The 24,362-nt window shown below is 45.0% G+C and overlaps 1 protein-coding gene across 1 annotated transcript in view; it reads right to left on the reverse strand.

The window, feature by feature from the left end:
* The window catches only part of RHAG (Rh associated glycoprotein), a 110,588-nt gene extending 103,439 nt beyond the window's left edge, over window positions 1-7,149 (reverse strand). Inside the window, exon 1 of the mRNA XM_073674031.1 lies at window positions 6,894-7,149. Within this exon, the coding sequence (XP_073530132.1) occupies window positions 6,894-7,059 (166 nt within the window). The 5' untranslated portion in view covers window positions 7,060-7,149. The remainder of the gene's footprint in view (window positions 1-6,893) is intronic.
* Between the last annotated feature and the right edge of the window lie 17,213 nt (window positions 7,150-24,362).

Below are 24,362 nucleotides of genomic sequence, written 5' to 3' on the forward strand. Positions count from 1 at the left end.
CCTTCTTCTTTCTCTCTCTCTCAGGCTCCAGCCTCCTGACAAGGCCTGCCTGCGGAGCAGAGCCCATGCAGGGACTCTGCTTCCTGTCTTCTCCTCAGACTGTCTGTCTGAACTGACTGAACTTCTTCTTTCTCTTTCAGTGCTGGCTGGGCCTCACAGGCTAGGCCCGCCTCCGGAGCAGAGCTCCACAGAGGCCCTGCTCTGTCACTTCCTCTCCCAGACTGAACACTGTTCTAAGATGGTGCCCACCTTTTATACCTCCTTCTAACACCCGAGCCCAGGTGACTAGCAACCAATGGGCTCCTACCTATGCCCAGAGACCCACCCCTATCTGCTCCTACACCACTGGGTTTTCCTCCCCCTCCCCACTCCAGCTAGGAACAGAAGCTGTCATGCCTGCACTTCTGTGGGAGCACCGTTGAGCTGTCCCTCGGAAATGGGGTGTGTGTGGTGCATGCAGCCTTCTGAGCCCTGGTCCACACTCCATCCCTACCTGGGAGTGGAATATCACACCTCTGGTCTGAGGTGCAATACCCCTGTAGCAGCCGAGCCCTCGGGGTGCTACACTATGACCCTCTCCATGTCTCCTGACATCTGCTCCATGCTCTGGACACTGTGCTGACAGACACAGCTACCCTTCTTGCCACAGCTCGCACTCATGTGCCATCATGGATGAACTGCACTACCTGAGCAACTTCTGTGGGTTAAACTGTAGACAACGCCTCATGCTACTGTACCTCTAGAGGTGAGTGCAGTCGCAAAATGAAAAAGTGACCACTGTAAGTGAGTACACCCCCTGTATTTTCAGCATATTTTACATACAGCGCTCAGCGTAAGTTAGTACACCCCCTGTATTCTCAGTACGTTAATCATAAACTGCTCAGCATAAGTGAGTACAACCCCCTTTATTCTCATTACGTTACATTTACAGCGCTCAACGTAAGTGAGTACATCCTCTGTATTCTCGGTACGTTACACATACAGTGCTCAGCGTAAGTGAGTACACCCCCTTTATTCTCAGTACGTTATATATACAGCGCTCTTGCATAAGGAAGTACACCCCTTGTATTCTCAGTACGTTATACATACAGCACTCAGCGTAAGTGAGTACACCCCACTGAATTCTCAGAACGTTAAATAAAAAGCCCTCAGCGTGAGTACACCCCCCTGTATTCTCAGTACATTTTATATAAAGCCCTAAGCGTACGTGCGTACACGCCAGTGTTCTCAGCACGTTATACATACAGCGCTCAGCGTAAGTGAGTACACCCCCCTATATTCTCAGTAAGTTATACATACAGCGCTCAGCGTAAGTGAGTACACCCCCTGTATTCTCAGTACGTTATACATACAGTGCTCAGCATAAGTGAGTAAACCCCCCCTTATTCTCAGTACATAATATCTACAGCGCTCAACGTAAGTAAGTATACCCCCTGTATTCTCAGTACGTTATACATACAGTGCTCAGCATAAGTGAGTACACCCCCCTGTATTCTCAGTACGTTATATATACAGCGCTCTGCGTGAGGAAGTACACCACCTGTATTCTCAGTACGTTATACATTCAGCGCTCAGAGTAAGATAGTACACCCCCCTGTATTCTCAGTACGTTATACATACAGCGCTCAGCATAAGTGAGTACACCCCCCAGTATTCTCAGTAAGTTTTACATACAGCGCTCAGCGTAAGTGAGTACACGCCTGTATTCTCAGTACGTTATACATACAGTGCTCAGCATAAGTGAGTACACCCCCCTGTATTCTCAGTAAGTTATACATATAGCGTTAAGCGTAAGTGAGTACACCCCCTGTAATCTCAGTACATTATACATAAACTGCTCAGCGTGAGTAAACCCCCCTTTATTCTCAGTACATTACATCTACAGCGCTCAACGTAAGTAAGTATACCCCCTGTATTCTCAATACGTTATACATACAGCGCTCAGCGTAAGTGAGTACACCCCCTTTATTCTCAGTACGTTATATACACAGCGTTCAGCGTAAGGAAGTACACCCCCATGTATTCTCAGTACGTTATACATACAGCGCTCAGCATAAGTGAGTATCCCCCCAGTATTCTCAGTAAGTTTTACATACAGCGCTCAGCGTTAGTGAGTAGACCCCTCTGTATTCTCAGTACGTTATACATACAGCGCTCAGCGTTAGTGAGTAGACCCCTCTGTATTCTCAGTACGTTATACATACAGCGCTCAGCGTAAGTGAGTACACCCCTCTGTATTCTCAGTACCTTATATAGTCAGCGCTGAGCATAAGTGAGTACTCCCTCCTATATTCGCTCGGCGTAAGTGAGTGCACGCGCTGTATTCTTAGTACGTTATACATACAGCGCTCAGCGTATGTGAGTACACCACCATTATTCTCAGTACGTTACATCTACAGCGCTTAGTGGAGTGAGTATACCCCCTTTATTCTCAGTACATTACATCTACAGCGCTCAGCGGAAGTGAGAACATCCCCTTTATTCTCAGTACGTTATATATACAGCGTTCTGTGTAAGGAAGTACACCCCCTGTATTCTCAGTATGTTATACATACAGCGCTCAGCGTAAGTGAGTACACCCCCCTGTATTCGCGGTACGTTATACATACAGCGCTCAGCGTAAGTGAGTACACCCCCTGTATTCTCAGTAAGTTATGCATACAGCGCTCAGTGTATGTGAGTACACCCCCCTGTATTCTTAGTAAGTTATACATACAGCGCTCAGCGTAAGTGGGTACACCCCCTGTATTCTCAGTAAGTTATACAAAAAGTCCTCAGCGTAAGTGAGTGCACCCTCTGTGTTCTCAGTGCATTGTACATAAACCGCTCAGCGTAAGTGAGTAAACCCCCCCTTTATTCTCAGTACATTACATCTACAGCGCTCAAACTAAGTAAGTACACCCCCTGAATTATCAGTACGTTATACATACAGTGCTCAGAGTAAGTGAGTACACCCCCTGTATTCTCAGTACATTATACATACAGCGCTCAGCATAAGTGAGTACACCCCCCTGTATTCTCAGTACTTTATACATTCAGTGCTCAGCGTAAGTGAGTACACCCCCATGTATTCTCAGTACGTTATACATACAGCGCTCAGCATAAGTGAGTACACCCCTCTGTATTCAAAGACAGTTTTACATACAGCGCTCAGCGTAAGCGAGTATTCCCCTGTACTCTCAGTACGTTATACATACGGCGCTCAGCGTAAGTGAGTACAACCCCTATATTCTCCGTACGTTATACATACAGCGCTCAGCGTAATTGAGTACACCCCCTGTATTCTCAGTACATTATATATAAAGCCCTCAGCGAAATTGAGTACACCCCCTGTTTTCTCAGTACGTTATATATACAGCGCTCAGCGTAAGTGAGTACACCCCCTTTATTCTCAGTACGTTATAATTACAGTGCTAGATGTAAGTGAATATCCCCCTGTATTCTCAGTACGAAATACATACAGCGCTCAGCGTAAGTGAGTACACCCCCTTTATTCTCAGTACATTATACATACAGCGCTCAGCATAAGTGAGTACACCCCCCTGTATTCTCAGTACTTTATACATTCAGCGCTCAGCGTAAGTGAGTACACCCCCATGTATTCTCAGTACGTTATACATACAGCGCTCAGCATAAGTGAGTACACCCCTCTGTATTCAAAGACAGTTTTACATACAGCGCTCAGCGTAAGCGAGTATCCCCCTGTACTCTCAGTACGTTATACATACGGCGCTCAGCGTAAGTGAGTACAACCCCTATATTCTCCGTACGTTATACATACAGCGCTCAGCGTAATTGAGTACACCCCCTGTATTCTCAGTACATTATATATAAAGCCCTCAGCGAAATTGAGTACACCCCCTGTTTTCTCAGTACGTTATATATACAGCGCTCAGCATAAGTGAGTACACCCTCTGTATTCTCGGTACGTTACACATACAGCGCTCAGAATAACTGAGTACACCCCCCTGTATTCTCAGTACGTTATATATAGACAGGGCTGCGCATAAATGAGTACACCCTTCTATATTCCCTCGGCATAAGTGAGTACACCCCGTGTATTCACATTACGTTATATATACAGCATTCAGCATAAGTGAATACACCCCCCTGTATTCTCAGTACTTTATACATACAGCGCTCAGCATAAGTGAGTACACCCCCCTGTATTCTCAGTACTTTATACATTCAGCGCTCAGCGTAAGTGAGTACACCCCCATGTATTCTCAGTACGTTATACATACAGCGGTCAGCATAAGTGAGTACACCCCTCTGTATTCAAAGTAAGTTTTACATACAGCGCTCAGCGTAAGTGAGTACACCCCCTTTATTCTCAGTACGTTATACATACAGTGCTCAACGTAAGCGAGTATCCCCCTGTACTCTCAGTACGTTATACATACGGGGCTCAGCGTAAGTGAGTACATCCCCTTTATTCTCCGTACGTTATACATACAGCGCTCAGCGTAATTGAGTACACCCCCTCTATTCTTAGTACATTATACAGGTATATAAAGCCCTCAGCGAAATTGAGTACACCCCCTGTATTCTCAATGCGTTATACCTACAGCGCTCAGCATAACTGAGTACACCCCCCTGTATTCTCAGTACGTTATATATAGACAGCACTGCGCATAAATGAGTACACCCTTCTATATTCGCTCGGCATAAGTGAGTACACCCCCTGTATTGTCAGTACGTTATACATACAGCGCTCAGTGTAAGTGAGTACACCCCCTGTATTTTCAGTACGTTATATATACAGCGTTCAGCATAAGTGAATACACCCCCCTGTATTCTCAGTACATTATACATACAGCACTCAGCATAAGTGAGTACACCCCCCTGTATTCTCAGTACTTTATACATTCAGCGCTCAGCGTAAGTGAGTACACCCCCATGTATTCTCAGTACGTTATACATACAGCGCTCAGCATAAGTGAGTACACCCCTCTGTATTCAAAGTAAGTTTTACATACAGAGCTCAGCGTGAGTACACCCCCTTTATTCTCAGTACGTTATACATACAGCGCTCAACGTAAGTGAGTATCCCCCTGTACTCTCAGTACGTTACACATACAGCGCTCAGCGTAATTAAGTACACCCCCTGTATTCTCAGTACATTATATATAAAGCCCTCAGCGTAAGTGAATACACCCCCTGTATTCTCAGTATGTTATATATACAGCGCTCAGCATAAGTGAGTACACCCCCTGTATTCTCAGTGCGTTATACCTACAGCGCTCAGCATAAGTGAGTACACCCCTCTGTATTCTCAGTACATTATACATACAGCGCTCAGCATAAGTGAGTACACCCCTCTGTATTCTCAGTGCGTTATACATACAGCGCTCAGCATAACTGAGTACACCCCCTGTATTCTCAGTACGTTATATATAGACAGTGCTGCGCATAAGTGAGTACACCCTTCTATATTTGTTCGGCTTGAGTACACCGCCCTGTATTCTCAGTACATTATTTATAGACAGTGCTGCGCATAAATGAGTACACCCTTCTATATTCGCTCGGTGTAAGTGAGTACACCCCCTGTATTCTCAGTACATTATACATACAGCACTCAGCGTAAGTGAGTACACCCCCTGTATTCTCAGTACGTTATATATAGACAGTGCTGCGCATAAGTGAGTACACCCTTCTATATTCGTTCGGCTTGAGTACACCCCCTGTATTCTCAGTAAGTTACACATACAGCGCTCAGCATAAGTGAGTACACCCCCTGTATATTTAGTACGTTATACATACAGCGCTCAGCCTAAGTGAGTACACCCCCCTGTATTCTCAGTACATTATACATACAGCGCTCAGCATAAGTGAGTACACACCCCTGTATTCTCAGTACATCCTATATATCCTGGACGTGTCCTTCTGTCCGAAGCCGGGATTCGTGGCGCCTGCGCAGTGAGGCACTGGAGTCAGCACGCGTGCATACCACATTATGGCGCCATTTTATTGAAGACACTGTATATGCGAATTTGCAGTCAATGTCTTTAAAAAAAATGGCGCATGATAGCAAGGTTTGCGCACGTGCTTACTCCGGCACCATTAATAAAATTAAAAATGTACCTATAAAAATGCTCGCCTCTTGGGATTAGAACTGGTTCAATAGCTATTATATGTATATACTGTAGTTATACATCTATATATGTGTGTATATATATATATATCTATATATATATTTGTGTGTGTTTTTATATATATATATATATATATATATTTATATATATATACTGTATATATTTATTATTTTGTTTTACAGTAAATTGATGTCTCTTTACAATTTTGCTCTTCTCTCCTTAATGTAAATTTCAGACTTCGGTCAGCTATCTTTTAAGAGGAAATCCTGCTTCATGGATGTATACCGGTAATTAGACACAGTCCGACTATTCTATTCTGCAATACTTCCTGTGATAAGCTGTATTTATCTTTGGTTTTGGCAGCAAAATGTAATATATTAATTTTATCAACAATAGTAAAATAACAGAAGAAATGAAAATTAATGAATAAGTAATATAATTAATTAATGTAATTAATCATAAAAAAATATGTAATACATTAATACAATATTTAATTATTGCAAGCATAAATAGATTTGCTAATTAACCTTAATCAAACTGAAAAATAAAATGTACCGGTAATCCCATTTTGCTGTATTTATTATATGTGTCTAAAAATATTTATCTTTTAGTCTCTGAATATACTACCTGCATTATTTTATTAATTTTATTCATGGTTCAGTTATTTTTATGAATGTTAAATCGCAAAATATAAATAATTTACAATAATAGAAAATTATGAATTATCTACATGTAAAAAAAATAAACAAAAATCCAAACTTTCCAAATAATCAAACAATATATTAAAGTGATACTTACATGGATATAAGTCAATGAATTCATCGTCCCTTTCCGTGGCGTTGTGAGAGGGTAAAGGGTTTTGTGTGTCATATCGAACAAATATCCCAAATAATACAATGAGCAGTATCTGGAGTCCAATGGCCAAGATGGAAAATTTAAACCTCATATTAGTGTCGTACGCCATGATGATGGTGACGTAACTAAGTTCTTGTCAAGTCCTGCAAGAAACTGATAAAGGGAGAGTGTACAGCCTCTATTTAATGGGTTTCTCTAGATATGGATGACACTGCAGAAAGAAAAGGGGTCTGGTCAGAGAGACACTCCCTCCGAGTTAGGAGTTTCTGCTTATACTCTTACTGTAAGTTAAGAAATGATGAATAATACAAAGAAAAGTAAGAAGAAAAGAACAATATACGAAAAGACATATTTAGTAGGTATACTTAAAAACAGTAGCACTTCAATGTCCAAGTAAAAAGGAAAGATGTCTTTATTAATTCATGACTTACAGGGGGGGGCGGTGCCAGATGATACTGAAACCTTTCTGCACTAAGTCCTGGATTAAGAAAGGCATCTACACCTTGATAAACTGACATCTATCTACCTTTATGCAGGTGTAGGTCCCCTTTAGATTCCCAGAACAGTTCTGGTCTATTGAGACATGGGCTCTAGAGATCTTTGAAGGTTTGCTGTGGTATCTGGTGCCAAGATATTAGTATCGGATCATGTAAGTAGAACACTACAAGGTTGGGTCTCCATAGTTCCTTCACGCCTCAATGAGCCTTGGGCACTCATGACCGTATTACTATTTCCCCTTCTTAGATCACTTTTTCATGTACTAACCACAGCATATTAGGAACATCCAAAAACAATCTGTCATAATAGAACTGTTCTGACCAAGTCATCCAAACAATACAATAGGGCCCTAGCCATGATCTTGTAGATACTTACGCTAGCCCATGTGCCCTACATACTGTTAGAATCATAGAATGTTAGAGGTGGAAGGGACCTCCAGGGTCATCTGGTCCTACCCCCTGCTCAATGCAGGATTCACTAAACCATCTCAGACACATATCTGTCCAGCCTCTATTTGAAGACGTCCATTGAAGGAGAACTCGTCACCTCTCGCGGAAGCCCGTTCATTCGTTGCCTACAAGATCCCACTCTTGCCACCATGTGCCGTTTACATGGCATTCTGTAATCAATACTATCCACTTCAACTGTCAGTGCTTTCAGTGTCACAGCTGATTTATGTCGTGTATTTATACTGTGTGCATGCCTAACTTTTCCTCTTTAACAAATTCCTAGATGATTGACGTGAGATGAAAAGCTTTTAAAAAAACACGACAGAAACAAAAAACTTGATTTTGCAATAACCTGTTAACATGTTAACATTTCACAATACAAACTGCAATATTAATGAGGTGCCTTGGATCTGATGTGAACTTACTCTGAAAATTCTCAGCAGAATGGCTTTAGAATCTATTTGTAAAGTTTAGTCTCAATTTCTGTCCATCTAGCTTGATTGGCAGTGTCCTTCCTCCATGTTGCTGAATCTCCTCCCACGTAGACAGATTGACATCTTCTCAGTGTTTCTTCTTCCAGCTGCTGCTGTATCTCTGTCTACTAAGCATAATTGACAGCTTATAGGTGTCCTTTCTACTGCCAAATCTCCATGCTTCTAGCTTGGTTGACACATCCTCAGTGTCCCTCCTCCCTGCTGCTGCATCTCCACACTTCTAGCCTGATCGAATGCCGCTAAGCTCCTTGCTGCTGCTGAATCTCCATGCACAGAACCTGAATTAAAGCTCCTCAGTGTTCCTCTTCTCTGCTGCTGCATGTCCACCCACTTAGCGTGATTGAGTGCTCCTCAGCTCCTCCTCTGCTGCTGAATCTCCCATTACCCAACCTGACTTGCAGTGTCCATTTCTATGATTAATCTCCAGCCACCCAACCTGATTGACAGCTCTTCAGCTCCTTCTCTGCTGTTGAATCTCTGCCCACATAGCATAACTGACAGCTCCTGAGTGTCTTTTCTCCCTGCAGCTGTGAGGAAGGCTGGGTGAGCAGAGATTAAATACACTTTGACCCTCTTAACTCTCTTGCTTTCTCATTTTAATATCAGGATTAAAGCTTTTTCACACGACTGTATTTTCTGTCCAAGTGCTGTCCGTGAAAAAAACGCACTCTGTCTAATGTTATTCAATGGGGCAGTGCAGATGAATGATTTTTTTTTTCTATGAGAAGTTACAAATGCACATTGCTTCTCTGACATGAAACAAGTCAAAGCTGTTTTCTTACAAACACAGCGCCACAAATGTCTACAGGTTGTGTGTGGTATTGCAATAAATTGTGAGCTGCAGCTCAATACTAGAAACAGTGTGTGGACAGGTGTGGTATGGATTCAGCCATGCTTTTCTAATTCTAAAAATCCTTTACAAAGCCACCCTTTAATTTGGACAATGTAGTAACAGGAATCATGTATTGACTAGAGAAAGAAAATGGAGAATATTAGAAGACACAGCAAAAGTGTCATGACCTGTGCCCATAGAACATCTCAGTGATTTCACCATCAGCATTGTTGATAGTGTATAAATGTTCTCTTTAAAATGGTTATACCTTCTTCATTTTGGACTATTAATTTTTGTTACACAGCTCCCTCAACAATAAAGCATGTACCTCTGCTAAAAGCTCATTTGATGAGTTGAGATCTTTGAGGGTATCATGTAGGAAGGGTTCAGTTCTTCTGCAATGCCCCCACAGGTGATGTGAAGAATTACAACATTCCTATAGAAACCAGTGAAATGTATGTGTAATGTGAAATTAATAGAAAGATAGATAATAGTTAGATAATAGATACAGGTGCATCTCACTAAATTAGAATATCAATCAAAAAGTTAATTTATGTCAGTTCCTCAATACAAAAAGTGAAACTGATATATTATATAGAGTCATTACACACAGAGTGATCTATTTCAAGTGTTTATTTCTGTTAATGTTGATGATTATGGCTTACAGCCAATGAAAACACAAACATCATTATCTCAGTAAATTAGAATAATTAACAAAAAACACCTGCAAAGGCTTCCTAATTTAAAAAAAGATCCCTTAGTCTGTTTCAGTAGGCTTCACAATCATGGGAAAGACTGCTGACTTGACTGATGTCCAGAAGGCAGTCACTGACACACTCCGCAAGGTCCCAGAGATCCAATTTTCATTTGGAAATCAAGGTCCCAGAGTCTGGAGGAAGAGTGGAGAGGCCACAATCCAATCTGCTTGAGGTCTAGTGTGAAGTTTCCACAATCAGTGATGGTTTGGGGAGCCATGTCATCTGCTGGTGTAGGTCCACTGTGTTTTATCAAGACCAAAGTCAGCGCAGCCGTCTACCAGGACATTTTAGAGCACTTCATGCTTCCCTCTGCCGACAAGCTTTTTGGAGATGGAGATGTCATTCTCCAGCAGGACTTGGCTCCTGTCCACACTGCCAAAAGTATAAATACCTGGTTTACACACAACAGTATCACTGTGCTTGATTGGCAGCAAACTCGCCTGACCTTAACCCCATAGAGAATCTATTATAGAGAATCTATGGGGTATTGTCAAGAGGAAGAGGAGAGACCCCAGAGCCAACAATGCAGACGAGCTGAAGGCTGCTATCAAAGCCACCTGGGCTTCCATAACACCTCAGCAGGGCCACAGGCTGATCGCCTCCATGCCACGCCACATTGATGCAGTAATTGATGCAAAAGGTGCCCGACTTAGTATTGAGTGCATTAACTGAACATACATTTCAGTAGGACAACATTTCGGATTTTAAAAACATTTTTAAAGCTGGTGTTATAAAGTATTCTAATTTACTGAGATAATGATTTTTGTGTTTTCATTGGCTGTAAGCCAGAATCATCAACATTAACAGAAATAAACACGTGAAATAGATCACTCTGTGTGTAATGACTCTATATGATATATGAGTTTCACTTTTTGTATTGGAGAACTGAAATGAATTAACTTTTTGATGATATTGTAATTTAGTGAGAGGCACCTGTAGATAGATAATAGTAGATAGATGGATAGATAAACAATATATAGATAGATAGTATAAGTGCTACATTTTAACAAGGGAGTCATATGATACAAATTATTGACAGCAGCAGCAGATGACGTGGCTATTCTTGTGAAATTAAGTGATTTGTAGAGATAAGCTAATTCATTTTTGATGATTAAAGTTCAGTACAAATTGTCTGCAATTCATCAGAGATGCAAAATCAAGTTTTCATTTCACTTAAAATGGTTATCGCTATGTTACAGATAACATGGGATAGAACAGAAGAGCCACATGACCTTGGATGTGACTCGGTGTTATCCTCAATAATTCCTTGTAATTAACCCTGTAGCCCAGCCAATCATGAGGGACTGCAGTAGTGCTTGAAAGTTTGTAAATCCTTCAGAGTTTTTTTTTTTATTTCTGAATCAATTTGACAAAAAAACTACAAAAGATTTTAATAGAAGTCCTAAAAGTAGATAAAAAACAAATCAAACAAAGCAACCAAAAGTCATAGAATCATAGAATGGTAGAGTTGGAAGGGACTTCCTGGGTCATCTGGTCCATCCCCCTGCTCAAAGCAGGATTCACTAAATCATCTGAGACAGATGTCTGTCCAGCCTCTGTTTGAAGACATCCATTGAAGGGGAACTCACCACCTCTCGTGGCAGCCTGATCCACTCATTGATCACCCTAACTGTCAAAAAGTTTTTTCTAATATCTAATCTGTGTCTCCTCCCATTCAGTTTCATCCCATTGCTTCTAGTCGTTCCTTGTGCAAATGAGAATAAAGATGATCCTTCTACAATGTGACTGCCCTTGACATATTTGTGGACAGCTATTAAGTCTCCTCTCAGTCTTCTTTTTTGCAAGCTAAGCATTCCCAAATCCTGCAACCGTTCCTCATAGGACATGGTTTGCAGACCGGTCACCATTCCGGTCGCTCTTCTCTGAACTTGCTCCAGTTTGTCGATGTCTTTTTTAAAATGTGGTGCCCAAAACTGGACACAGTATTCCAGATGAGGTCTGACCAAAGAGGAGTAAAGTCCAATAATGACTTCACGTGATCTAGGCTCTATGCTTCTGTTAATACATCCCAGAACTGTATTTGCCTTTTTTGCTGCTGCATCACACTGTTGACTCATGTTCAGTCTATGATCTTTTAGTATACCTAAGTCTTTTTAACACGTGCTGTTGCTTAGCTCTATTCCTCCAATTCTGTATATGCTTTTTTCATTTTTATTGCCCAGATGTAGTACTTTGCATTTTTCCCTGTTAAAAACCATTCTGTTGGTTGCTGCCCACTGCTCCAGTTTATTTAGGTCTTTTTGAATCCTCTCTCTCTCTTCTCTAGTATTAGCTATCCCTTCTAGCTTTGTGTCATCAGCAAATTTAATCAGTTTACCCTCAATTCCTTCATCTAAATCATTGATAAAGATGTTGAACAATACAGGTCCCAGGACAGAGCCCTGTGGTACCCCACTTGAGACATTCATCCAGCTGGATGTGAAGTCATTTACGACCACTCTTTGAGTCTGATCACTACATCAGTTAAGAATCCACCTAACAGTTGCCTGGTCCATTCCATACTTGGTCATTTTTTCAATTAGAATGGTGTGAGATACTTTGTCAAATGCTTTGCTGAAGTCAAGATATACTATATCTACAGCATTTCGCTGATCCACCCAGTCAGTGATTCTGTAATAGAAGGAAATTAAGTTAGTCTAACATTACTTGTTAGTTACAAACCCATGCTGACTTTGGTTAATCACTTCATTATTATCCAGGTTCTTACATACATGTTATTTAATAATTTGTTCAAAGATCTTTCCTGGTATAGAAGTTAGACTCACCGGCCTATAGTTCCCTGGGTCCACCTTCTTCCCCTTTTTGAAGATAGGAACAACATTTGCTCTTCTCCAGTCTTCTGGGACTTCTCCTGTTCACCAAGAATTTTCAAAGATTATGGAGAGTGGTTCTAAAATTTCTTCTACGATCTCCTTCAGTACTCTGGGGTGTAATTCATCTGGACCTGGAGACTTGAACTCATTTATGTTAGCTAAATATTCCTTCACAATCTTTCTGTTTACAGATAACCTGGATTCTTCAATTCCTTTAATAGGACAGTGAAGATCAGTAGATGTTACATTTTCTTTCTGAGAGAAAACAGATGCAAAATAGGAATTAAAAAGTTTGGCCTTCTCAAAGTAAAAGACTTTGTCATTTTTCTGTTAAACAAAATGTTCCAATATCATATATCTCTGAGTGAAGTAAGTGATCATTTGCTCTCAGAATTTGGTGTGATGCTCTTGTGCAGCAATCACTGCATCTAAACATTTCCAGTAACTGATGATTAGTCCTGCACGTCGACTTGGAGGAATTTTAACCCATTACTCCCTAAAAAACCGCTTCAATTCTGTTATGTTGGTGGTAGTGATGAGCGAATGTGCTCGCTACTGCTCGATACTCGCCTGAACATCACTGTGCTCGGCGCTCAGCGAGTATTTCCGGGTTGATCGCGCAGGGACTCGGATCCCCTCCCTGCATGTTTTGTGCTCTTTAGAGAGCCAGTGAACAGGCAGGGATTGCCTGCCATGCACTGTAATGCCGTAGCCATGTTGGTTGTGGCATTACAGTGATTGGCTGGCCACAGAGAGTCATCAGGTGTATATTAGACAAGGCGCTTCCATGCTCATCACAGTCACTCCGGAATCAGGCAGAGTAGGGAGAGATGCTTCTGCGTCAGGGAGAGATTTGCTTCTTCATAGTTAGTGTAGGTATTCCACAACATATATATATATATATATATATATATATATATATATACTGCTCAAAAAAATAAGAGGAACACTCAAATAACACATCCTAGCTCTGAATGACTGAAATATTCTCATTGAATACTTTGTTCTGTACAAGGTTGAATGTGCTGACAGCAAAATCACACAAAAATCATCAATGGAAACCAAATTTATTAATCAATAGAGGCCTGGATTTGGAGTCACCCCCAAAATAAAAGTGGAAAAACACACTATAGGCTGATCCAACTTTGATGTAATGTCCTTAAAACAAGTCAAAATGAGGCTCAGTATTGTGCATGGCCTCCACGTGCCTGTATGACCTCCCAACAATGCCTGGGAATGCTCCTGATGTGGTTGCGGATGGTCTCCTGTGGGATCTCCTCCCAGACCTGGACTAAAGCATCCGCCAACTCCTGGACAGTCTGATGTGCTCAATCGGATTCAGGTCTGGGACCAGTCCATAGCTTCAATGCCTTCATCTTGCAGGAACTGCTGACACACTCCAGCCACATGAGGTCTGGCATTGTCCTGCATTAGGAGGAACCCAAGGCCAACCACACCAGCATATGGTCTCACAAGAGGTCTGAGGATCTCATCTCGGTACCTAATGGCAGTCAGGCTACCTCTTGCGAGCACATGGAGGGCTATGCGGCCCTCCAAAGAAATGCCACCCCACACCATTACTGACCCACTGCCAAACCGGTCATGATAAGGATGTTGCAGGCAGCAGATCGCTCTCCACGGCATCTTCAGACTCTGTCACGTCTGTCACGTGTGCTCAGTGTGAACCTGCTTTCATCTGTGAAGAGCACGGGGCGCCAGTGGCGACTTTGCCAATTCTCGTGTTCTGTAGCAAATGCCAAGCATCCTGCACGGTGTTGGGCTGCGAGCACAACCCCCATCTCTGGACGTCGGGCCCTCATACCACCCTCATGCAGTCGAATCTAACAGTTTGGGCAGACACATGCACATTTGTGGCCTGCTGGAGGTCATTTTGCAGGGCTCTGGCAGTGCTCCTCCTGTCCCTCCTTGCACAAATGCGGAGGTAGTGGTCCTGCTGCTGGGTTGTTGCCCTCCTATGGCCCCCTCCACATCTCCTGGTGTACTGGCCTGTGTCCTGGTAGCACCTCCAGCCTCTGGACACTACGCTGACAGACACAGCAAACCTTCTTGCCACAGCTCGCATATATGTGCCATCCTGGATGAGTTGCACTACCTGAGCAACTTCTGTGAGTTGTCTCATGCTACCACGAGTGTGAAAGCACAACCAACATTCAAAAGTGACCAAAACATCAGCCAGAAAGCATTGATACTGAGATGTGGTCGGTGGTCCCCACCTGCAGAACCACTCCTTTATTCAGTGTGTCTTTATAATTGCCAATAATTTCCTTCTATTGTCTATTCCATTTGCACAACAGACAACAGCATGAGAAATTGATTGTCAATCAGTGTTGCTTCGTAAGTGGACAGTTTGATTTCACAGATGTTTGATTTACTTGGAGTTATATTCTGCTGTTTAAGTGTTCCCTTTATTTTTTTGAGCAGTTTATATATATACTGTATATATACTGTATATGCAACTGAATTAACAGTCCTTCTGAGGACTAATCCAGTTGCATATAATCAGTGCTAAGCAGGAGTGAGACAGGCTGGCAGTGTATGTGGCATACCGCAGTGCATGATACTGTGAGGGGTACAGGGTTGTAGTAGTGTCAAGGGACTGCAGTTGCTGTGTTCCTATACCCTGACCGCCCACAAATACAAGATAATGTTCCGGTTGTCTGGTGATTTGCATGTACAACACTTACAGTTTCCCGGGAAATCTCCGTTTTCTTCAGGAGTTCAGTTGTTACAGGCAAATAATCACTTTCTAACTCTGTCTCTCTTTTATATAACCTAACTTTACTAAACTCTGTTTGTTTCACACATGCGGTCCATACATATAACAAAAAATAGTAATACTCCCAATATCAATTTACACACAAGACTTTTACACGGTGCACGATAGTCACCACGCAAAAAAATGGAAGTAACAAAATTGTGTTAAAATAAATATTTTATTTTTGAACATGATAAAAATAATTAAAATAGGAAAAGGTATCAATACAGAGGAAGACAAAATTGAACCTTTTTATATTCAGAGACAAAAAGGTGAAACTGTAAAGCTTTTTACACACAAAATGTGTTTCACTTGTCTGCTGGCATAATTTTAATATTTCAAAATTGATTCATATATTCAAAAAATGAATCTTGATTAACATCAAGTAGGTATATAATAAAGATAATACAATGCTCAGTCCATCAAAGGTACAAGAAAATTTCAACATGGCATTTCATCTTGATTATTCTGACAAAAAACACCCCAGATATGCCTAACACTGCATTTGACGCGCCCCCTGGGACATATTCCTTTTTGAGGGGAATACCCGGCACCGGATCAGATGGGGGGTTGTAGTCTCCGAGCGGCTGTGACCCGGTCCCGTGCCCAGGGCGTCAAGCTCAGTGTGATGTGGCAGTTCTACAGATGTTACTAAAGTTCTTTTGTGTCAACTACGCCACCCGTTGTATTGCGGTCACTATGGCCGCCGCTGCAGCAGGGTCCGCTGAGGCTGATGGTGTAGGTGCAGCTTTTGATGGTATAACCCCCAACGGGTGGGGTATAGCCTCAGGGGGTCAGGTGCAGAGGATGCGGGTTGTGGTGGTGCAGCATAGATGTTAAAGGAAGACAGAGTCGGGTTGTGCAGTTTAGGGTATTTACTCACTGCTGATGTTCCGGTCACTCCAGCTGCTAGTGACCACCCGAGCCGTGCTGCGTCCACCAGGTCCTGGATCCAGCCAACCCCCAAGCGAGTCCGGAGCGTGACCCTGAGCTCTCCTTCTGTCCTTTCTCTGGCCGTCCCCACTAGTGATCCACCCAGGTCCAGCTCCCTCGGGCCTTCTGTTGGGTGACCCTTGGCCTTGGGTTCCCTGACCCTCCGTGTGGTATGCCTTCGGGGTGGATGTGGTGGGTGGCCGTGGCAGACGCTGCCCACGGCCTCCGGTCTCTGGCTGGGGTGTGTTTCTGCCCCCACCAGCTTGGGTTCCGGTACCCTGATGCCGGCTCTTCACCCGTTGTTTTAATTTGGGATCTTGGAGTCCTCTCTTCTGCTTCCCCCTCTGGGTCTCTCTTTCTCTGCTCCACTCTCTCTCTCTCTAGGGCTCTGCTCTGCTCCTCTTCCTGATTCTGACAGACTGACCCTGATTCTAGTTGGTGCCCACCTTATATATCCCTCTATGTGTGAGCTCAGGTGACCAGCACCCAATGAGCTCCTATCTTTACCCAGGCTGCTCCCCCTATCTGCCCCTACACTACATGGGATGTACCACCCCCCTCCCACTCCAGCCAGGAACAGACTCGGTCGTACCTGCACATTTCTAAGTGGGAGTACCGTCGGCCTGTTCCTCGGAAATGGGATGTATGTAGTGCATGCAGCCTACCGAGCTCAGTTCCACACTCCATCCTTACCCGGGAGTGGAATACCACACCTCTGGGTTGAGGTGCAATACCCCTGTAGCAGCCGAATCCTCAGGGTGCTACATTCCCCCCTGGTAAATCACAGCACGTCCTCGGGCTGTAAGACATAAACACCAAAACATACAAATTTTTTTTTATAAACATAGAAAACATATAAAACATTATATATATATAAAACTTTTCATATAACATTCTCGTCGTCTCTTGTTTCTGGTTCCTCCTCCGGACACTGTGCAACGTGTGTCCGGGAAAAGTGCGACAGTCTCTTAGAAAAACAGGTTTTCTATAAAACTGGTAGGGGGCGCTTTAGGACGCGCAACTATTTACAGGGGAAGTTGGCCGCTCTCAGTCCTCGGCCAGGTAAAGGGAAGGGAATGGCTGCTCACAGTCCTCAGCCTGGTATGGATTACGGAATAACGGGTAAAAGTTCACTCATGCTGGTCCCAACGGGGACTATGATAGCAGCAGTAACAGTTCACGGTGCCCCGACGGGCAACTATATACAGTCTCTCTCTACCGTACTCAACGACGGCGTCCTCCTGCTCTTTCTTTGTGGACAGTTTCAGTTTCAGACCCGTCCGGATCCTCTTGCTCTTCCTCCTCACATCGCAGCTCCTCCTCTGTCAGGCGATGCACATGGAGGGCGTAAGGTCCTTTGGCACACTTGTGCCGGGTAAAGGTGACCTCGTCCCCGATATAAAGGTCACGACCTCTGTGCCCCTCCGGCAGATGGGACTCCACATCTCTGCGCGTGACAAAGACGTCGCCGGGGGTGTTGTGGTCTCTGATGAAGCCCCACCCATGCTGCATGTTGAACTTAATTACAGTCCCGGTGGTGCGGGGACTGTGCGCTGCACGGGGGTCCCTCCTGGTTCGGCTCTTCTGCTCGGCGCTCCTTATTTGGGCCTGTTGTTCCCGGACCCGCCTCTCTCTCCGCTCCCTCGCAAACTCTTCGAGCTGCTGTCGGCAACACTCAGCGCGCTCTGCTGCAGCTGCCCTAGTTTCCTGAGTGAACCCCATTAGATCTTCTCCCGTGGGGTCCCACACGAATTGGGCTTCTTCTAAAGGAGGCGAGACCCGAGTCACGGGCTTCGGAGCCGGGATCAGGGGCTCACACAAGGGCCCTAGTCTTTGTTGCCGCTCCAGCTCACAAAACTCCTCGGGCCAGATAAAGGGCCGCCCGTCCGGCCATGTGAGCTGGCTGAAGAGGTCCTTTCCCAAACTCGGCACCCTTGGTTTTACGGGTGCGGGCGCGGTGGTGGTGGCGCCCGGGTTGCCCAGGCCTTGCGGCCAGGCCTGGGGCACCTGGAAGGTGAAGGGCACCGTTAGGACGGCGGCGCCCTGGGCTACCTGGCCTTGCGGCCAGGCCGGAGGCTCCGCGGAGGTAGGGGGCGCTGTTGGTATTGCGGCGCCCGGGGGTACTAGGCCTTGCGACCAGGCTGGAGGTACTTCCTGCTTGGTCACGCTCGGAGTCGAGGCGTGTGACGTCACAGGGGTCGCGGCGGCGGCTTCCGGTTGGGGCCTAGTCTGCATCGGTGACATGGCGTTTTCGGGCACAGCAGGGGGACTTTCGGGCTCTGCGACGGGGAGCTGGGGCAGGTAAGCGGTGTCCCGGCTTGGGGTATAGACGTCCCCTTTACCTGCCTCCATGCGTTCGGCTCCCTTCTCGGCGCCGTCTCCGGCCTTGGGTCCTCCCGCGCCATCCTCAGAGGCGGTCTCCTTCCTCATCTCGGCTGGCGTGCTCCGGGTCTTGGTTTCAGCTTGCGTCTTGGTTTCAGCTTGCTGGGCCATCTCCCGGCTCCATTCCGCCAATATCTCGCGCTGTACCCGGGCCATCCTCCGTGCGAGGCCCTCCAGGGCAGTCTGCGCACACTCCCGGTCTCGGGGGAGCTGTGCAAGGACCTCCACTAGGCCTAGTGGGGTCGTGGTGTCTAGCAGGCTCCTGACCAACGGGTCGGTGCTGCTCTGCTCTTCTTCCGGCAGGCTCCTGGCCAGCGGGCCGGTGCTGCTCTGCCCTCCTTCCTCGGTCTCTAGCAGACTCCTGGCCAGCGGGCCAGTGCTGTTCTGCTTTCTCTCCATCTCCGGGTGAGCTTCTCTGCTACTCCTCGTTAGACTTCTTGTCTCCGGGTGCGCTCGCTCCAGACTGCTCCAAGCGGCACCCATCTTTTCTCTTCTCTTTCGTCTCCTCCCACCTCGAGGGCGGTCCCGGGGCAACTCGGTGACTGTCAGCTCCAGGGGTAGTTCTTTCACGCTGACAGACACCTCTAGCATCACAGTCTCTGTTGGTGGGGGCGGTTTCCACTTTTGGCGCCATTTTCTGTCCCGGCCCACGATGGGAGGTGGCCTCTTGCCCTCCTTTGGCATGCCCATAATGGCGTCCGCTGCTCTTCCAAGGCGGGAAATCTGCGGTTTTGGCGGGAAGCGTCGCCCAGTGGCGGGAAACTCTGCAGATGGCGGGAACAAGTTGGAAATGGCGGACAATCGGCGGGAAACGACTGGTGATGGAGTCCGATGGCGGGGACCCTCCGGAACCGGCAGGAGACTTCTTTCTGAGGTAAACTTGCACTTTTCTTCAGGCACGCAGTACCCGGGTGTTGCGGGCACGTAATCCTGCCGACTACGCCAAAGTTGACGCGCCCCCTGGGACATATTCCTTTTTGAGGGGAATACCCGGCACCGGATCAGATGGGGGGTTGTAGTCTCCGAGCGGCTGTGACCCGGTCCCGTGCCCAGGGCGTCAAGCTCAGTGTGATGTGGCAGTTCTACAGATGTTACTAAAGTTCTTTTGTGTCGACTACGCCACCCGTTGTATTGCGGTCACTATGGCCGCTGCTGCAGCAGGGTCCGCTGAGGCTGATGGTGTAGGTGCAGCTTTTGATGGTATAACCCCCAACGGGTGGGGTATAGCCTCAGGGGGTCAGGTGCAGAGGATGGGGGTTGTGGTGGTGCAGCATAGATGTTAAAGGAAGACAGAGTCGGGTTGTGCAGTTTAGGGTATTTACTCACTGCTGATGTTCCGGTCACTCCAGCTGCTAGTGACCACCCGAGCCGTGCTGCGTCCACCAGGTCCTGGATCCAGCCAACCCCCAAGCGAGTCCGGAGCGTGACCCTGAGCTCTCCTTCTGTCCTTTCTCTGGCCGTCCCCACTAGTGATCCACCCAGGTCCAGCTCCCTCGGGCCTTCTGTTGGGTGACCCTTGGCCTTGGGTTCCCTGACCCTCCGCGTGGTATGCCTTCGGGGTGGATGTGGTGGGTGGCCGTGGCAGACGCTGCCCACGGCCTCCGGTCTCTGGCTGGGGTGTGTTTCTGCCCCCACCAGCTTGGGTTCCGGTACCCTGATGCCGGCTCTTCACCCGTTGTTTTAATTTGGGATCTTGGAGTCCTCTCTTCTGCTTCCCCCTCTGGGTCTCTCTTTCTCTGCTCCACTCTCTCTCTCTCTAGGGCTCTGCTCTGCTCCTCTTCCTGATTCTGACAGACTGACCCTGATTCTAGTTGGTGCCCACCTTATATATCCCTCTATGTGTGAGCTCAGGTGACCAGCACCGAATGAGCTCCTATCTTTACCCAGGCTGCTCCCCCTATCTGCCCCTACACTACATGGGATGTACCACCCCCCTCCCACTCCAGCCAGGAACAGACTCGGTCGTACCTGCACATTTCTAAGTGGGAGTACCGTCGGCCTGTTCCTCGGAAATGGGATGTATGTAGTGCATGCAGCCTACCGAGCTCAGTTCCACACTCCATCCTTACCCGGGAGTGGAATACCACACCTCTGGGTTGAGGTGCAATACCCCTGTAGCAGCCGAATCCTCAGGGTGCTACACATTATAGTCAAAACTATGTCAGAGCTTAATACAGTAAGAGGTATGGTCAAAGCGACACATCAGATGATAATAGTGCTGTAGGTCATAAAAGACACCTAGATCCAGCACATAATTATCTCTATAAGTAGTATCATTAAATAAACACCTCCTGCTTAATAGTAACTCTGACACTGACTAATAATGGTAGGTATCAGCTATAATCTCTAATTAACATAAGGGATAAAGCTCTTAACTAGTTATATTCACCTGTATCAAGTGGTCCACACTAACATAAAGGCTCCTGCTTCCTGCCCCGACGCGCAAGTTTCTCCCGAAGAAGCTACGGCGAAACCTGCGCGTCGGGGCAGGAAGCAGAAGCCTTTATGTTAGTGTGGACCACTTGATACAGGTGAATATAACTAGTTAAGAGCTTTATCCCTTATGTTAATTAGAGATTATAGCTGATACCTACCATTATTAGTCAGTGTCAGAGTTACTATTAAGCAGGAGGTGTTTATTTAATGATACTACTTATAGAGATAATTATGTGCTGGATCTAGGTGTCTTTTATGACCTACAGCACTATTATCATCTGATGTGTCGCTTTGACCATACCTCTTACTGTATTAAGCTCTGACATAGTTTTGACTATAATGCAGTGTTAGGCATATCTGGGGTGTTTTTTGTCAGAATAATCAAGATGAAATGCCATGTTGAAATTTTCTTGTACCTTTGATGGACTGAGCATTGTATTATCTTTATTATATACCTACTTGATGTTAATCAAGATTCATTTTTTGAATATATGAATCAATTTTGAAATATTAAAATTATGCCAGCTGACAAGTGAAACACATTTTGTGTGTAAAAAGCTTTACAGTTTCACCTTTTTGTCTCTGAATATAAAAAGGTTCAATTTTGTCTTCCTCTGTATTGATACCTTTTCCTATTTTAATTATTTTTATCATGTTCAAAAATAAAATATTTATTTTAACACAATTTTGTTACTTCCATTTTTTTGCGTGGTGACTATCGTGCACCGTGTAAAAGTCTTGTGTGTAAACTCTGTTTGTTCAGTTTTAGTCAGAGATACATTCTTTTTGGACATCTCCGTTACAGTTTTCATCCTCTCTTCTGTCCCTTCCTGTCCTATCCTCAGAGTTTTTTACCCCGGTACCACAGCTTCCCAGAACAAGGTCCTACTCTCCTCAGGTATTTCCTCGTCCGTTCTCCTCTCCTTGGGAGTAGTGAAGGCTGGCTCCATCAGTCCTTCTACAGGCCGTAGATCTCGTACATTTAGGGAATTTTCCTCAGAGTTGTCCGCTTTATCATTCCCCAAGCTACCTAACTCTCTTCCAATCATCCGCCTGTATCTCTATTGACCTTCAGCTCCCAGGGATTTGAACTTCTCCTCAGTCTTCCTCCAGCACAGACTTTAATGTTACCAACAGCAACAACTGCTCTGTCTGAACTGTCTCCTGACAGGAATAACCGTTGCTCTCCACTGGCCCAAACTCCTCCCCCTTTTTCAACTGAATCAATCATCAACAGTCTCCGTCGGTTGCTGGGCAAACTACTCCGTTACTACCCCGGCTCCTTCTACACTGGAGCTATTACTAAAAATATTAACTATTTCTATCCTAAACTCTTGTGCCCTGCATTGTACCCAATTCCTAATCTAATACCATTCACTCTTAACATATACTGTCCCTGTAACTAACATTAGACAATAGACATTTACATATTCATCTATAAACACAGAGCAGAACAATGCATTCACAAAAGGGAAAGAGGCGCATGACCGTCCCGGTCACCCTCTTACAATACAGCACAAGAGGGTCCATTGAACGTCCTGTTAGTATAGGTATTCCACAACATATATATATATATACATATATATATATATATATATATATTTGTATATATATATATATATCTATCTGAACTAGCAGTCCTTCTGAGGACTAATCAAGCTGCATATATTCAGTGGTGATAGCAGGAGTAAGGCAGGCAGGCAGTGTATGTGGCAGACTGGAGTGCATATAGTGCAAGAGGTTCCATTGAACGTCCTCCTACTGCTGTTCTTACAGATATTTGTAGACATAGCCCCAGATATCAGGGGCTAGGGAAAGTTTTTTTTTTATCTTAATCCTGGTTCTTTGCCTAAAAAGCAATCAAGAGTACACCATTTTTCTGCTCCATTTGCTTGTTAGCACTGCAGAATAAAATCAGATCTGTTTCATATTTCAGGGATAAAAATCCAGAAATTTAAACTGAACGTAGAAAATATTGGCCTCCTTTTCCATTCTGTTGCAGTGTGTCGGTCAAGCTATTCACACTAGGTGTCTGTGAAGAATAGTTTTAGCACATTATAGGCCCACTATTTAAAACCGTGTTTTTCTGTCAGACATAACACCTATAAGAGTGTTCCAAAATCAGACATCTCTTCAATTTTCATTCTGTTGTAGTGTTTCAGTCAAGCTATTCACACTAGGTGTCTGTGAAGGATAATATTAGCAAATTACAGGTGTGCTATTTAAAACCGTTGTTCTCTGCCAGACATAACACCTATGAAAGTGTTCCAAAATCAGCCATTTCTTGTGAACGTGGAAAATATTGTCCTCCATTAAAAATGGGCAAGGTGCGTGGCAAGGGACGGGGAAGTGGATGTGACAGTGATAGAGCATGCAGAGGCCGAGGCCAAGGACGTGGCCATGGGCAAGCTGAAATTGTGCCACAACAGACACCCACATCTTGTCACTCTACCTTCCTGTCCCAATTAATAGGGGACCTCAGTACACCACTATTGGATCCAGAGGAGTGTCAAAAGGTTTTTGGTTGGATAGCAGATAATGCTTCCATTCACTTATCCACCACCACCACCACTCTGTCTTCCACACGGTCAAGTCTCAGTAGCTGTGAGTCTGGACTGCATATTTCTCACCCTGATCCTCCTTCCTCCCACCATGCCGAGTGCCCGGAGACAACTTATCCAACTCTTGGACACTAAGAAGAACTGTTCACTTTTCCATTTGCAGATTCGGGCCTCTCGCCCGGCCAGCTTCAAGCGAGTCAAGAATTGTAGCGATGCCCAAATATTAAAGCAGCCACTGTCGCATGAAGGCAATGGTAGGAAAGTGCAACTACTGGCGCAAGTGGATGATGATGATGATCAGACACAATTGCCAGAAAGTTAGGAGGAGGACCAGGGTGCGTAAGTGGAAGACGAGGTGGTGGATGATATAGTAACTGACCCAATCTGTTAGGGGGACATACAGATCAAGGACAGCAGCACACAGTGGAAGTGAGGCATAACCCCACAACAGGCAAGAAG

The sequence above is a fragment of the Phyllobates terribilis genome, unplaced genomic scaffold, assembly GCF_046119375.1.
Source record: "Phyllobates terribilis strain yellow unplaced genomic scaffold, ASM4611937v1 Scaffold_3__8_contigs__length_932513732, whole genome shotgun sequence".
Classification (NCBI taxonomy): domain Eukaryota; kingdom Metazoa; phylum Chordata; class Amphibia; order Anura; family Dendrobatidae; genus Phyllobates; species Phyllobates terribilis.